Source organism: Bicyclus anynana, chromosome 7 (assembly GCF_947172395.1).
Source record: "Bicyclus anynana chromosome 7, ilBicAnyn1.1, whole genome shotgun sequence".
NCBI lineage: Eukaryota > Metazoa > Arthropoda > Insecta > Lepidoptera > Nymphalidae > Bicyclus > Bicyclus anynana.
The window spans coordinates 5,148,316-5,162,974 of record NC_069089.1 but is presented as its reverse complement, the minus strand read 5'-3'; the positions used below and the strand labels follow the sequence as shown (position 1 = coordinate 5,162,974).

The 14,659-nt window shown below is 38.5% G+C and overlaps 1 protein-coding gene across 2 annotated transcripts in view; it reads right to left on the bottom strand.

Annotated features, from left to right (window-relative positions):
- The window catches only part of LOC112048846 (dedicator of cytokinesis protein 3), a 96,651-nt gene that overhangs the window by 10,134 nt on the left and 71,858 nt on the right, over positions 1 to 14,659 (bottom strand). The window contains exons 19-34 of one of the 2 annotated variants that reach the window (XM_052882342.1): positions 13,652 to 13,780; positions 12,600 to 12,741; positions 11,386 to 11,626; positions 10,463 to 10,619; positions 9,908 to 10,021; positions 9,314 to 9,442; positions 8,554 to 8,748; positions 7,601 to 7,742; positions 6,377 to 6,537; positions 4,303 to 4,410; positions 3,375 to 3,688; positions 2,708 to 2,797; positions 2,441 to 2,540; positions 1,844 to 2,019; positions 1,254 to 1,348; positions 758 to 892 (exon numbers count right to left, since the gene is read on the bottom strand). In XM_052882342.1, coding sequence (XP_052738302.1) covers positions 758 to 892; positions 1,254 to 1,348; positions 1,844 to 2,019; positions 2,441 to 2,540; positions 2,708 to 2,797; positions 3,375 to 3,688; positions 4,303 to 4,410; positions 6,377 to 6,537; positions 7,601 to 7,742; positions 8,554 to 8,748; positions 9,314 to 9,442; positions 9,908 to 10,021; positions 10,463 to 10,619; positions 11,386 to 11,626; positions 12,600 to 12,741; positions 13,652 to 13,780 — 2,428 coding nt within the window. The remainder of the gene's footprint in view (positions 1 to 757; positions 893 to 1,253; positions 1,349 to 1,843; positions 2,020 to 2,440; positions 2,541 to 2,707; positions 2,798 to 3,374; positions 3,689 to 4,302; positions 4,411 to 6,376; positions 6,538 to 7,600; positions 7,743 to 8,553; positions 8,749 to 9,313; positions 9,443 to 9,907; positions 10,022 to 10,462; positions 10,620 to 11,385; positions 11,627 to 12,599; positions 12,742 to 13,651; positions 13,781 to 14,659) is intronic. The other variant, XM_052882343.1, reaches the window with a different exon arrangement.

Below are 14,659 nucleotides of genomic sequence, written 5' to 3'. Positions count from 1 at the left end.
TTGTTTTTGAAGCAGAATAAATTAAAGATAATAATTTTAGAATCATTAGAAAAACTATCGCGAGTGTTATTCATATTAATTTACTAGCAAACGCCCGCGACTTCGTCCGCGTGAAACTCGATGTAAACTTTCAACTACCCCTAAACTTCCCATACCCTACCCCTACCCTTTTTCCGCTTTTCTGTTGAATTTTTCCTGAATTTTCTTTGCTATAAACCTCACGAAGCGCGACGTTTCCAACGAATGCAAAACCGTTGAAATAGGTTCGTGCATTCTGGAGTTATAGCGTCAGGAAGGAAACCCGACTTATTTTTATATAGTAGATTATGAAACACGGCTACAACGTCGGAATATGCCCGACTAGTTTCGAACCCATACGGAGCCTTTAGTCATGAGCTGGTTCTTGCAACGCGGCACGAATCAGACTCAACAGCGCGAGTAGTGTTTTGGGGTAGAAAGAGAAACCTTCACGCAAAAGATTAAGTCAAAGAGTAAAGTGTATATAGGGGATCGTAACGTACCGTGGTTGTGCCGGTGAATCAAAGACTAAAGTGTATATAGAGGATTCAGTGGAACGTACCGTGGTTGTGCCGGTGAATCAAAGACTAAAGTGTATATAGAGGATCCAGTGTGACGTACCATGGTTGTGCCGGTGAATCAAAGACTAAAGTGTATATAGAGGATCCAGTGGAACGTACCGTGGTTGTGCCGGTGAGTCATAGACTAAAGTGTATATAGAGGATCCAGTGTATCGTACCGTGGTTTTGCCGGTGGTCGTCCGCGTTGGTGTAGTGGTGCGCGTCGACACTGACGCCCGAGTCGCGCTCCTCGCACGCCCCCCGACCTGCGCGCCGCGGCACCGCCGGCGCTTCGCCCCACGACCGCTTGTCTCCTATACATTATAATCATAATTGTGAATTATGAAAATTGTAATCGGGAGATGCGTGCTGCCATCTGCTGGCATAGTGAAACGGTGTTTGTTATTTTAAACTACCAGTAGATGGCAATGCTTGCCAAGTTCGGCGATAAGTGCTGCCATCTACTGGCATAGTCAAACAGTGTGTGTTAATAAGGTGCTACCAGTAGATGGCATACTTAGAGAACTTTGAAACAATCCATTTCTGTACACATTAACCAGTTGCGATGCAATTATGCCCGCGAATCATAGATGGTGCTTTATTTTTATTTTTGGAAGAAGTTTTACTTCAGTCGTGGCACCAGTAAACAACCAAAACTCAAAAAAATATAATAACCAGAGACACGCGGTGGCAAGGGAGGAGCATCGCCAGGTTCACTCCACGACGCGCGGCTGTGACGACGAGTCTCCACTTCTTCATCCACTACCTCTCTGCAATACAAGATAAGCATAGTGTCACGAGAGGTAAAGTTAGAACTGCATATGACTCAGAACTCAGCGATGGCAGATCGTTTGGCTGCTTTAATAATGACAGAGTTATATGGCTGTACCATATCAGATCTATCTCTCCACAGACAGGACATTTTCAACAATGGCAATATAAAAATAAGGAAATTGGCAGGCAGAAAAGTGCACCAATAGTTTTAGAAAAAAAAGAATTATTATTGACTCAATTTGCAGATAAAGAATAACATAACATAAGGAGGTTTACAGTTACACAGTGGGCGATGGAACGAGCTATGCTCAGAGTATCTCTGCGTGATTGAATCAGAAATGAGGACATCCGCAGGCGAACCAGAGAGTCACCGACATGGCTCAACGAGTAGCAAAGCATAAGTGACAATGGGCGGGGCACATAGTTCAAAGAGCCGATGGACGTTGGGGTACCAAGGTCCCACGTTCCATTCTGATGTTACTATAACACACCTGTACTTTTCCAATGGCGGTCGGGTGGGACTCCTCGGGTCCCCAGACTTGGGTCGGCAAGGCAGCGGAGGCGCAGACTTGATCATGGAGTTGTCTTCGGGACAGTCTCTGTTGTCGGCGACAGGCAGGCTGCTCGACATGATGCTCTGCTGATCTAGTGTGTCTTCCAGAGAATACTGAAATTATGATATAACAAATATTGTTTCTTTTAATATCTGGTGAAAATGAATATTTGTTCATTTAGTAATGAAAATGATTTTCATTGATAAAACGATGAATCTAAAATTTGCAGTAGGCCGGTTTCAATACCAGTTCCACAGGCCCTGAGAATATGACAAAACTTGTGTTTATACTATCCCACAATTAGGTGGTGAAACCGGCTTTAAGTACCCTACAAACTAACCCGTACCATAGGGTGACCACAATGATTTTTATTTTTGTCAAAAAGCCTATTTACCAATTTAGATTTATTTCTATTTCTAGCTGTTGATTTGAATTCTGTTAAGAGAAAAACTAGACATTCAAAATATGGCCAAATGTAATGTGTACCTAGTTGAAGTAAGACTAGCATTTGTTATTATTAAGGATTGTACTTACAATGGGTTTGTTGTACAGATGGCCTTCCTCGTAATATCCATCACTTTGCTGCATGCTAAGCGATCGCTTGTCCAATGCTGGGACAGGAGGCAATGGTGTGCTAAAAATACATATTTTTGTAATAAATTCTTTTATGAAGAAAAAAATAAACAAACTTTAAAAGGTTTTTTCACTGTTACAAAACTTTGCACATCTGTAAGATTATATTATTTAACGTAAATATAAAGAATGGTCGTTATTTACGCAGAGGTTTAACTGTTGACTTACTTGACAATACTTTCCGATAGCTGGCGCCGAGCACGCGCCAGACCTGGTCCGAGATTCTGCCTCAGTTGAGTGAACCGTTCCACTAGTCGCCTGTAATATAAGCAATCTGGTAAGTAAGCATAAATGTATTAAGTAATATAGCGTCACGGTAAATGATTTATATTTAAATCTGAGACTTATCCTATATTTCCTACCCACGACGAGTAAATATTTGATATAGACGACATCGTTATCAACCCATATTCAGCTCACTGCTGAGCTCGAATCTCCTCTTAGGATGAGAGGGTTAGACCAATAGTCCACCACTCTGGCCCAATGCTGATTGGCAGATTTCACACACGCAGAGATTTAGGAAAATTCTCTGATATGCAGGTTTCCTCACGGTGTTTTCCTTCAACATTTGAGACAGGTGATATTTAATTTCTTAAAGTGCACACAACTGAAAAGTTGGAGGTGCATGCCCTGGACCGGGTTCAAACCCACACCCTCCAGAATCAGAGACAGAGGTCATATCCACTGGACTATCACAGCTCTATATTATAGACGACATAATGAATTAATATAATACACTTCATTTCTCAAATAAGGGGAAAAGATAAGCGTCCTTGAATTTCTTTGAAATCCTGACAGTAGTACAATTGTGTGATATACCCTTAGGATACCTTACCTATGTAAAGGCTTGACTTCCTCCGGCGCTAACCGACCATGTAGAGTGAGTCCCGCCTCCACTACAGCCAGTTGGGAGGCAATCAACCTCCGTAACTTGGCCGCGGCGGCCGCTTCTCTGGGAGTGGCGTTCCTACTGAACTCGGCAGTAAGGAACGCTTGTTCGTATTTCGTAATGCCGCCTTGCACGTTAGCGTCTATGGTGCCTTGGAGTCGCATTGAGAACGGATTGATGTTCTGCGTAGGATCTGCAGTGTACTGGGATATAAGGCTGCGGAGTTCTCGTTCCGTTGCTTCCATAGTTTCGCAGGCGAACTAGAAATGTACATTTTTGTATATTATTTTACTGGCCAAAATGGAATTCATGACATGGTAAAAGAGAAAATGGTGTCGCTTTTTGGGAAGAGTCAAAGGACTGGAAGCATGCTGAGGTTTGAGCAAGAAGCACCTCGTTGAAGAAAGCGAGGCTTCAAACAGATGACTTTTGGTGCACAAAATCAACAAAGCACCGACATTAATAACCAAGTTCAAAAAATGTAGGAGGTTCTTAATTCGATGCGTAAGTTTTGTTTTTTAATAATGAAAGAAGGATTAATTATATCCTCGTAGACCTTATTTCAAGCCTACAGGGATATTTCGCTCGCTGTATGATTAGCATACGACCCAAAACATACGTGAATGATAAATATCGGCCAATGGCGTAGACGTAGAAGTAGTCCAAGTCCCATCTCTTTCGTCCCAACGCAATCCTATTGGTTGACATTTGTCTTTTTCTCTTCACATCATACGTTGTTGAACGCACTGATATTTTGAAATATGTATCCAGTTTGCCCATTTCTTAATAATAATAATTTGATTAACTCACGTTACAAGCATGAGATTACGTTGGCCAATACGTTAATATATAAGACAAATTAATTTGTACTTACTTCGACTGGTGGTATTTCTTCCATAGATCTAGACACGACTTCAGACCATCTCAATATTCCCGGTAGCGTATTCTCTGTCACTAAAGTTGTTCGTTCTATCCATAAACTCTGTAAAATAAATCAATATTTTATTTTTAGTATTATTTAAAAATTAAGAAGCATCTAGATAAAATAAAGAATGACTGAAAACTTAGATTTAATCATCGTCCAACACCTTATTCCCTACCACTTTTAAGTTTCTCAAGTTCAGTTTCAGAGCTGGTTGATACGGAAAAAAATTAGATAACGTAAATAAATAATTAGATTACTTTTATTTACGTAATAAAAGAAAGATGTGTTTTGAACTGAAACTTTTTCAAAATAAAAACCAAAGCGCTTTTTGCGAAATTCAGATCTTGATGTTTGCAAAAAGGGATTGTTTCAAAGTTTTCTACGAAAACCATCTACTGGTAGTTTAAAATAACAAACAATGTTTTTAACTATGCCTGAAGATGGCAGCACGAATCTCAAAAGCCTTGCCCAATTACGCTTTTCATAACGCACCACACAAATTCACCAGCTTACTCGCCAATGCAAGCGCGCGTAAACAAGTTTTACTTTAATAATTCGCTGATCAGATTCGCTTTGACCAATTGTAGAAGAATTTCGAAGAAGAAAGAAAAATATCGTGCCTAAATTCACGAAAAAAATTGGCTGCCATTATCTCTTTAACCAACGACCAAGATTACAACTATGAAACATCGATACTATAATCAAGGCTCGAAAATAAATTATGTGTACCCTACCAACACTTGGCCTTGTATAGGGATAATGTGTATTGCTCAGCTATACGTATTTATAATAAGTTGCCACCGCACAGTTATGACATGTCATTTTTGTCTTTTAAAAAATATTTATTGAAATTATTATTATATAAAAATTATTACTGTGTAAAAGACTTTTTAAATGACAAATTCTGAATGCAACAATAAATATAATCAGTTATGATTTTCTTATAAATTATTGACAATGTTAATTTTAATTTCTGACATTAATTTTTAATTTTTGACTTCATTTTTTTAATTATATGACATTGATTGATTTAATGTTGCATTACACCTGACATAGCATTTATATTGACATTGTTTAATTTTAATGGATTCTGATAGTATATTAATTATTTATATTTGATGTTAAGAATGCTTCGTCAAATTATGCTAATTGTACTTGTATTTTTTTTTTTTTATTTATACCATGTTCACCGATTGAATATTTAATTATTGGAATTTTGGAATTATTAGTTAGTATAATATTATTTTTAATATTCATACACCTGTCAAGGTAGAAAGTATGTATGTCTATAGCAAGTTCTGTAAACCTTCTGTACTTTCTCATGAATAAATAAATTATTATTATTATTATTATACATGCATTCTACTCTCACGCCCGGTACAAAATAAATATATATAAAAGCCAAAGGGAAAATAAATAAACTTACTTAAATACACAAAATAAATAAACTTAAATATATATTACATAAATACATATATGCACCGGGCGGAGGATTCACCCCGGCAGGGAGACCAAACGGCCGGGGGTCAGGGCGACAGGTGGAGAAACCGGCGGACTATCCTAGCCGAGTCCAGCAAGACCGCTTTTTGCATCTTGCCTGCGAGCGAACTGCCACGGAACCCCAGCCGCCTCAGATGGTGAGCGAGGCTGACTGGGATCAAACCGTTGGCAGATATGACGATGGGGATGATTTCAGTGGACTCCACATGCCACATGGCGGTAACCTCGTGAGCCAGATCTAGATATTTACGTTTTTTCTCTGTCTCAGCTCTCACAAGGTTCTCGTCATATGGAATTGTGATGTCCACTAAAAACACCCTCGACTGTGCCCGGTCCAACACCACGATGTCAGGCTTATTCGCAAGAATAGTCCTGTCCGTGATAATGGACGTAATTATTATTATTATTATTATAGAAACAGTTTTTATAATCGCATTAGATCGTTGATCATATACTTTGACAGAAAAGTGACGTTTAGCGAGGCAGGTACAATAATTGGTTTGAGGACGAAGGTGATTATAACCTTGAACTCGTTGTCTTTATCGATGGGCGGCTTCTGCAGCGGCCGGTCGCAGAGGAATGTGTCGACGTCGTTGCACGCGTAGAAGCGCTTCACTTGCTCCGGCGCGCCCGACGGCCACGAGCGCCGGGACGCTACTGGTTTCACATTGCAGATCTGAATGTCTGTAAAGAATTTGTACTTCTTTTTACATCCTTTCACTGTATATTACATAGAAAACACTTCGTGGTTACTCTCATGTAGTTCCTTAGTCTTTCTGATAATGTAGCTTTCTATTATTGAAATAATTCAAAATAGATCCAGTAGTTACGGAGCGTTTTAACTACACAAACAAAAGAAAATTCCCGCTATAGAATATGAAAGACCGGTTTCACCGTCTGATAAGATCTTTCACCTTCTGATAAGTGTTGGGTAGTCTAAACGTATTCTAAAGAGTCAGTGATAGCCCAATGGGTATGATCTCTGCCTCCGATTCCGTATCCTACGTCCGTAGGGCGTAGATTCGAATACGGTCCAGCGCATGCACTTCCAACTTTTTAGTTATGTGCATTTTAAGAAATTAGATATCACGTGTCTCAAACGGTAAAAGAAAAACATCGAGAGGAAAACTCCATACCTGAGAAACTTCATAATTCTCTACGTGTGTGAAGTTTGTCAATCCGCATTGGGCCAGCGTGATTGACTATTAGTCTAACCTCTCGCATTCTGAGAGGAGACTCGTGCTCAGCAGTGAGCCGAATATGGGTTGATAATGATGGTGAGTCTAAACGCAAATTTTGTTACTTTTTTACTTTATGTCAAACAAACGGACGCATGCGACTTTGTCCGCTCATAAATCTGAGCGTGCGTTTTCTAACTATAATCTACCTCCCTGCTAAATTTCACCTTCATACTTAAAGCGGTTTTCGATATTTCGTAATGAGTGATTAAGTGACCTTTCGCTTGATTGAGAGTCAAATACCTTAACATTCCATGGATTCACCGTGGTGCCGGTTCCAATGTGTGACAGAGAGAAAAACTCAGAGCAGAGACCATGGACATATTATAGGCTTAAGGATTTTTTAAAAACTAATTAACACTCACCTTCTCCGTGAGTGTTGCTACAGTATATTTCTCGCTGATAGTGTTGCTTTTTAAGGATGAAAAATAAGCCCAGTAGATTTGGAACTTTTTCGCTTGAGAACAATTAAACAAAAAAAAAAATAAAGGTAGACAAGAGTCTCTCACACTGTCCGTCCGCAGCAATGATGGAGTCGTCGGGCGGCGTGTTCCGCATCAGTATGTGCGCCGACACGTACTCGGACTGCAGGCGCTGCGTGAACGCACCAATGCGTTCGTAGTCTTGGCCGCGATACACGAACTGTTTGTTCTGGAACACGATGACTAAGTTTCAATATAAACATTTCAATATCAATTAATACAAGTTAAGGATTTCTTATAAAACTTCATTTAAATATCACGTATTTTTTCAAATTTTCCATACTTCAAAAACTGTCGTCCATATTGTGACGTCACTAACACACTTGATGTACTAAACGTCAAACTAATATTTTTGTACGTTGACTAATCTATACTAATATAATAAAGCTGAAGAGTTTGTTTGTTTGTTTGTTTGTTTGATTGAACGCGCTAATCTCAGGAACTACTGGTCCGATTTGAAAAATTCTTTCACTGTTAGATAGCTCATTTATCGAGGAAGGCTATAGGCTATATATTATCCCCATATTCCTACGGGAACGGGTGAAACCGCGTGGCGTCAGCTAGTATATGATACGTTGACTAATATTTTTGTCAAACGCTCCATTTGTATTGTACGTCATGAAACAGTTGAAATATATACTGTCATGGCCGACAGGCGTTTTAGCTTGTCATAAAACATATTTAAAAACTAAAATTTTCATGTAATCACGTCTCATAAAAATATTAAAAGGAATTTTGAACCTATTAGGATTAGGAGCCTATTGAACCGTCTGCATTCAATGGTTCCCTGTAGACCCGCTTAATGTCGTCGGTCAGCCTAGTGAAGGGTTATCCAACAATGTGCATTCCAGCACCTTGGGATACCAACGTCTAGCGCCTCTCCAAACTATATGCCCCGTCACTCCAGCTTTGTGAGAGATGGTGAGAGATGTCAGTAATTTAGCTCGAATATCGCTCCCTCTTTGAAAGAGCCTACTTACCCTTACAAACAAAGGACAGCCTTTTCCATAGAATCCCACTCTGAAGTATTCGGGTTCGAGTCTCAGTTGGTCCATCACAGAGTCGAGGAAAGTCGCGTGCATGCGCAGACAGTGCGCCAGGCGCGCGTAGTCGCACAGCTTCACTTCATACAGTGTTGCCAGTTCGCGAAGTAGCGGGAGACCTTTCTCCCAACACTGCATGATAGAAAGAAAAAGTTTATTTAAGATCACAGAAAAGAAAGAAAAAGAAACAAACGCACGAAAAGGAGATTTGACGGCCTCCGTGGCGCAGTGCTATGCGCGGTGGACTTACAAGACGGAGGTCCTGGGTTCGATCCCCGGCTGGGCAGATTGAGAGTTTCTTAATTTGTCCAGGTCTGGCTGGTAGAAGGCTTCGGCTGTGGCTAGTTACCACCCTATCGGCAAAGACGTGCCGCCAAGCGATTTAGCGTTCCGGTACGAGGCCGTGTAGAAACCGAAAGGGGTGTGGATTTTCATCCTCCTCCTAACAAGTTAGCCCGCTTCCATCTTAAGACTGCATCATCACTTACCATCAGGTGAGATTGTAGTCAAGGGCTAACTTGTAAAGAATAAAAAAAAAAAAAAAAGATTGGGTATTTACGATTCGGTCACAAATGGTCGAATTGTCTTCACAAGATATATTGTGAGCGCATTAGGCCCGCATGTCTCAAATGGAATTAATTAGTCCTATATCTATTTTTGCATGTATTGAGCTATTATAAATATGAATATTTTTTACCTTTCCACGATCAAAATATTGCAGCACTTGGTTGTAAAGGGCCTCTTTTCGCTTCCATTCCACAGCCTCGGGGTGTTCCGGATCAACCCCGACTTGATCGCTGTCCCAATTCAAAGATTCGGCATAAAGCTGGAATTTTAAACAATTCATTTTTACGTAAGGAACGACAATAGTGATTTTAACTTTATGTTAATTCTAATAATATTTTTTTCGACGAATTGATTTTTTTGAAGAAGGTTAAAAATATGTCACATGTATATAAGAATTTAATAATATATAGTAATTTATTTGCTGAGTTGCGGGTTAATTCTTATAATATCAATATAGAAAAAAAATCCAATACAATCTACTGATTAAATCAGCGTGCAAATTTGAACATAATGCTACAATTTTTTTTCCTTACTGAAATTTTTTTTACATGTACGTCAAACTAACATAATTATATGTAAACTTCATCTTAAATGACAAAGACAAAATTATGAATATGCTATCTGACACTTGTTGCTACATTAAATTCTTAACATACATCTACTCTTTTCTTCATTTCTCTCTTATTTTTATAACAAAAAAGTCAAAAAAATATACTTTACTCACCAAAAGAGTACATCCAGCTTCTACCCAGTTATCGGACGCTATGTGAAGGTCGTGCAATTTGTACACATAACGTAAATACATCTCCTTGCGATCGATCTCGTTTTTGTAGAAGTTCTGAAATGACAATTTTGTAATTAGGTTCTAGCCTAGTACATAGTTACTTACTAATTAGTTATTAGTACACAGGGAATTGGGGTTGGCGGACATAGGATTATGTTTCACGTTTTATTTTTATTCATAATAGACTTGCGCTTGACTACAATCATGCCTGGTGGAAAGCAATGATGAGGTCTAGGTTGGAGCGCGCTTGCCTAGAAAATGCCTATTCATTCTTGTCTTGAAGGTGCACAAATTATAAGTGTTAGGAAACACAGAAGCCGGAAGGGCATTCGTAGAAACACAACAGGCTATGATAGGGACTGATATAAGACTACTCGGCACCCTGCAGTACCACGCGATAGTCCAGCAGCCGCGTCACGCAACCCAAGGACACCGCACCACCCCTCGGTCGATACGAGCTCCATAAGTCTAACGATAACAATCAAATGCAGTCACCAAAAGGTTGACAGTGGCAGCCATGCGCTTGTCGCGGTGCTCGGCGCCCTGCATCACCGCGCGGTAGTCCAGCAGGCGCTCCAGCAGGCGCGTCACGCAGCCCACGAACGCCGCGCCCGCCTCGCGCCACCCCTCGGTCGACACGCGCTCCATGAGACTGTTACAACGATATCAATCAATTTCAACATTTATTAAAGCAGAATAAAAAAACCAGTGTGCTATAGACGACAGGACAGAAGTAAAACTTTTTCAAAAATAAAAACAGAACGCCATCTATGAGCCACCACCATAACTGCATCTCAACAGGTTCTTGAAGTATACTGAAAGGGTTTGTTTCAAAGTTTTCTAAAAACGCCATCTACTGGTAGTTTAAAATAACAAACACACTTTCACTATGCGTTTAGATAGATAGCAGCCGCATCTAAAAAATCTCGCTAAATTACAGTTTTCGTAATACATTCGCCAACTTACTCCCTAATTCAGGCGTGCGTAACAACTCATCAGTACCTGATTTAAAAAGATTTAGGAAACTGATGTGGCAATGGGCAGGTGAAAAATATGTTGACACAGAAAAAAGTACCGCTCGCAAGCGTAGTGTAGGACGCCCTTCAGCTAGATGGTCTAAACCTTAAGAAGGTAATGGGAAGTGGATGAATGAGGAAGGCGGCGAATCGTGTATGGTAGAATACCCTCAAAAAGGCCCATGTCTAACAGTGGCTGGATACAGGCTGATAATGATGTGTATTGAACGCAAAATAATAGACATAAAACATAATGACTATCGTACTTACACAGAACTCAAATGCTCCCTGGTTTGCGTGAACATTAAAGAAAACGTTATGTAAAATTTCATTTTACGAAAAATCCATATGTCTAAATGCTAAGATAAAACATATATTAATACATTTTGCAAAACAACTTACACAGTATCAAAAAGTCTCCGATAATGATCGTCAGCTTTATTGTCAGCGACCAAGGAGTCCAGCTTGTCAACCAACGCCGCTTCGGTTCGTCTGGCTGAACCCGTTGCAGCTCTTTCAGCTGCCATCAACGCCACTAACGCACCTAAAGCTGCCCTCCGCAGTTCGGGCACGAGGGTCACTTCAAGGAGGGCCCCTACCGCCGGTCCTATTAACTGCAGTTGTGCCGGTCCTGACAATGTACCTAATTTTGTAAATGTTTATAATAAAATAAATTAATATGTAAAAATATGAACGGTAAATAATTAAAATTAAATTGCAAACTGAAAACTAGCGTTAACATCAGATGATCAGAACATCTACCGGAGTGAAACGCAAGTTGACGAAATATTCGTTAGAGAATAATGGGGATGATGACTAGGTTTGAATATATTAATTTTTATGATAATAAGGTCATTGTTAACTAATATAAACATAAACAGCAAATACTGTCTGGATATTTGCAAAATAAATAAGATTATAAGATTTCAAAATCTATTAAAAACCGTTTATCGTAATTAGATGAAAATTCATAAAGTTTTAGCTTCCTTACATTAAATGTGACATTTTTCAACATGAGAACTATGAACATAAACGCACAAATAACAAAGACATTAGTATTTTTGTTTGAACGTCCATATAAAACTAACGGTCATTAAATCGTACAATTTGGTATGGGGCGTTTTTCAGGGATTCGCGGCAGCGTCGCAAATCTGACCCTTTAAATCCCTGTAGCTCCGAAAGTAATGATCGGAGATACCCTGTTCCTTCTACAGAATTGCTTCAATATTAGCATACTCCTAATTTATATACAATTTAAAAAACTGTCATCATCACTATTGCCTCTAGCCATGTCACCTATAAATTCTCTTTCTACTAAAAGCTGGTGACATTCGTTATTAATTTATGAATCAGATATCATTCCCATACATTTTTAGTTTTTGAAGAGTTGTTTTGTGAAAGAGAATCAATATTGAAACAATGCAGACACCTGACGAAAATTAGTTAATATGTATATACAAATATAGTTTAGTTATCTAGGGTTAATTAACCAGTTTTTACGGCGTTAGTTACTTTGTAGCTATGCTGCTGCTCGGGCCATTCTATATTTCTATATTCTTTGACATAGTAATAGTCTCGATTGATCTTCAAGGTCAAATAAATGCAGGTAAAGTCACCTAATCTAGTCCACACAGCGAGTAGATGCAGGGCAGCGGCGGCCCGCATACTAGCGCGCTCTGGTCCGCGCGCCCACCGCTCCGCCTGCAGCGCGCTCGCGGTCACTAGCGCCACACCCAGCTCCAAGTAACCCGACCATAACTGTACGGAACAACATGAGCTGTTTTAGTGAAATAACTCAGCAAAAATAATAGCAGGGTTGCCATCTTTAGGGAAAAAAAAATCGGGACGATTGGGCACCCATCAGAGACGTTCGGAGTTTGGCCCTATCAAAATATGACCCATGTGACAGTCTAAGGAAAATGATTTTTTTTTGTGCTTTTAAGTATTTGTATTTATTTTATACAATTAATTTTTCTTGTTGTTTCGAGCCACTTTGTACATCATTTTTGTATTTATTTATGATGTCTAAACAAAACATGTGTGTATGTTCAAAGAAATTAGCAATTCTGCTTCTATCAAATCTACCGAGCGAAGACCGAATGTGGTACATGCGTCGCGCGGTAGATGGCGAGGTGGCGCGTGACTGGGTTGAGTACCTGTGAATGAATTGATTGAGCCTATCACATATTGTCCAAAATCGGGACCAAATCGATAGGCCGTCGGGACGTGGGACCACGTCTTCGAAACCTAAAATGTCCAGCCAGAATCGGGACGGGTGGCAACTCTGCTTAAAAGATATCTATTCCACGGTTATTACGTTTCTTTCTCTAACAATATCCAAAACCATTTTTGCAAAAAACATACAGCAGTAACTATTGTAAGTGTTAATAACTAAGTCTTTCGAAGAAGGTGGCTAGCCAAGATGAACGCGGAATTGTAATAGATAACTTAGTTTAAGACAAATTACTTATTCAATGTTCAAACAAAATTAAACTATGTTATAATACAGATCAAACTCTAATTATCTAAAAGAAAAAAAAAATATGATAAATTATCTTTCGAAAGTAAGTTTGATAAGTTCCATTAAAAATATATTGTGACACATTCTAAGAAAGTATAGAATGCATTTTAAAACATTTTCTTAGTTAAATACAATTGTAAAACTCACCTGGGAATCAAACTGGGGCGGTTCGTCTCCTAAGAATCGTTCCAACAACGGCTTCGCCAAATCTTGTAATGCCGACAACAACACTTTACAGCTTTGCACTCTTAATACCATCCAGTCGGAAGGAAATACCTTTTTAACAAAAATAAATTTTATTAAACAAACAATAAAATACAATAAATATAACATTTTAAAATGTTATTTCACCCGTGTACTTCCCGTTATCTTGAGAATACGAGGATAAAATATAGCCTATGACACTCGCAAATAACGTGGTTTTTTATTAGTACCAGAATTTTTAAAATAGCTTTAATATATATCTAGAGCTTATAATAGATCTAGAGATTACCCTTACAACTTAACAAACTTTACCTAATAATGATAACATTTTATGAAAAAATAAAAACCCTTTTCAATCTTTTCTGTAAAATTACTATTTTACGTTTAAAATAAGTAAATATCACGGTAAAATTAATATAAAATTCAAGTGTTCAATTGAATTTCAAGTGTTTAACTAACACAAGTATTATCATAAACTGGTTTAGACCTTTCATATTAACATAATGCTAATGTTAATAATTATCAAGTACATAAATTAGAAGGAAGGAACATAGAACCCAATATATCTACTGTAATTTGCATAATTTTGTGTGTAATCTTTTATATTATTATAAATTTAATTTTTTGGTTTAGTTAATTTTTAGTCATCAGCTATGGATTATTAATCATGCTACAAATTCAAAGTAAAATGCAAAGAGTTTTGAGTGTAGATTAACAAGTCGACCTTAAAACAATAAACGTACAGTTTATTTTACTTTGACTTAGTATATTTCTATATCTAAGAGACTATTGGCAAGTATAATACAACATAGCATTTTCTGAAATAAAATGTTGATTTAATTTTTGACAATAGTAGGGTGTTTTCTACGTATTTTGACACATTTCTGGCGCCATGGTGTAACATAATGTGTAAACACAAACAAACAAACACACATACAGTACAGCTACTTA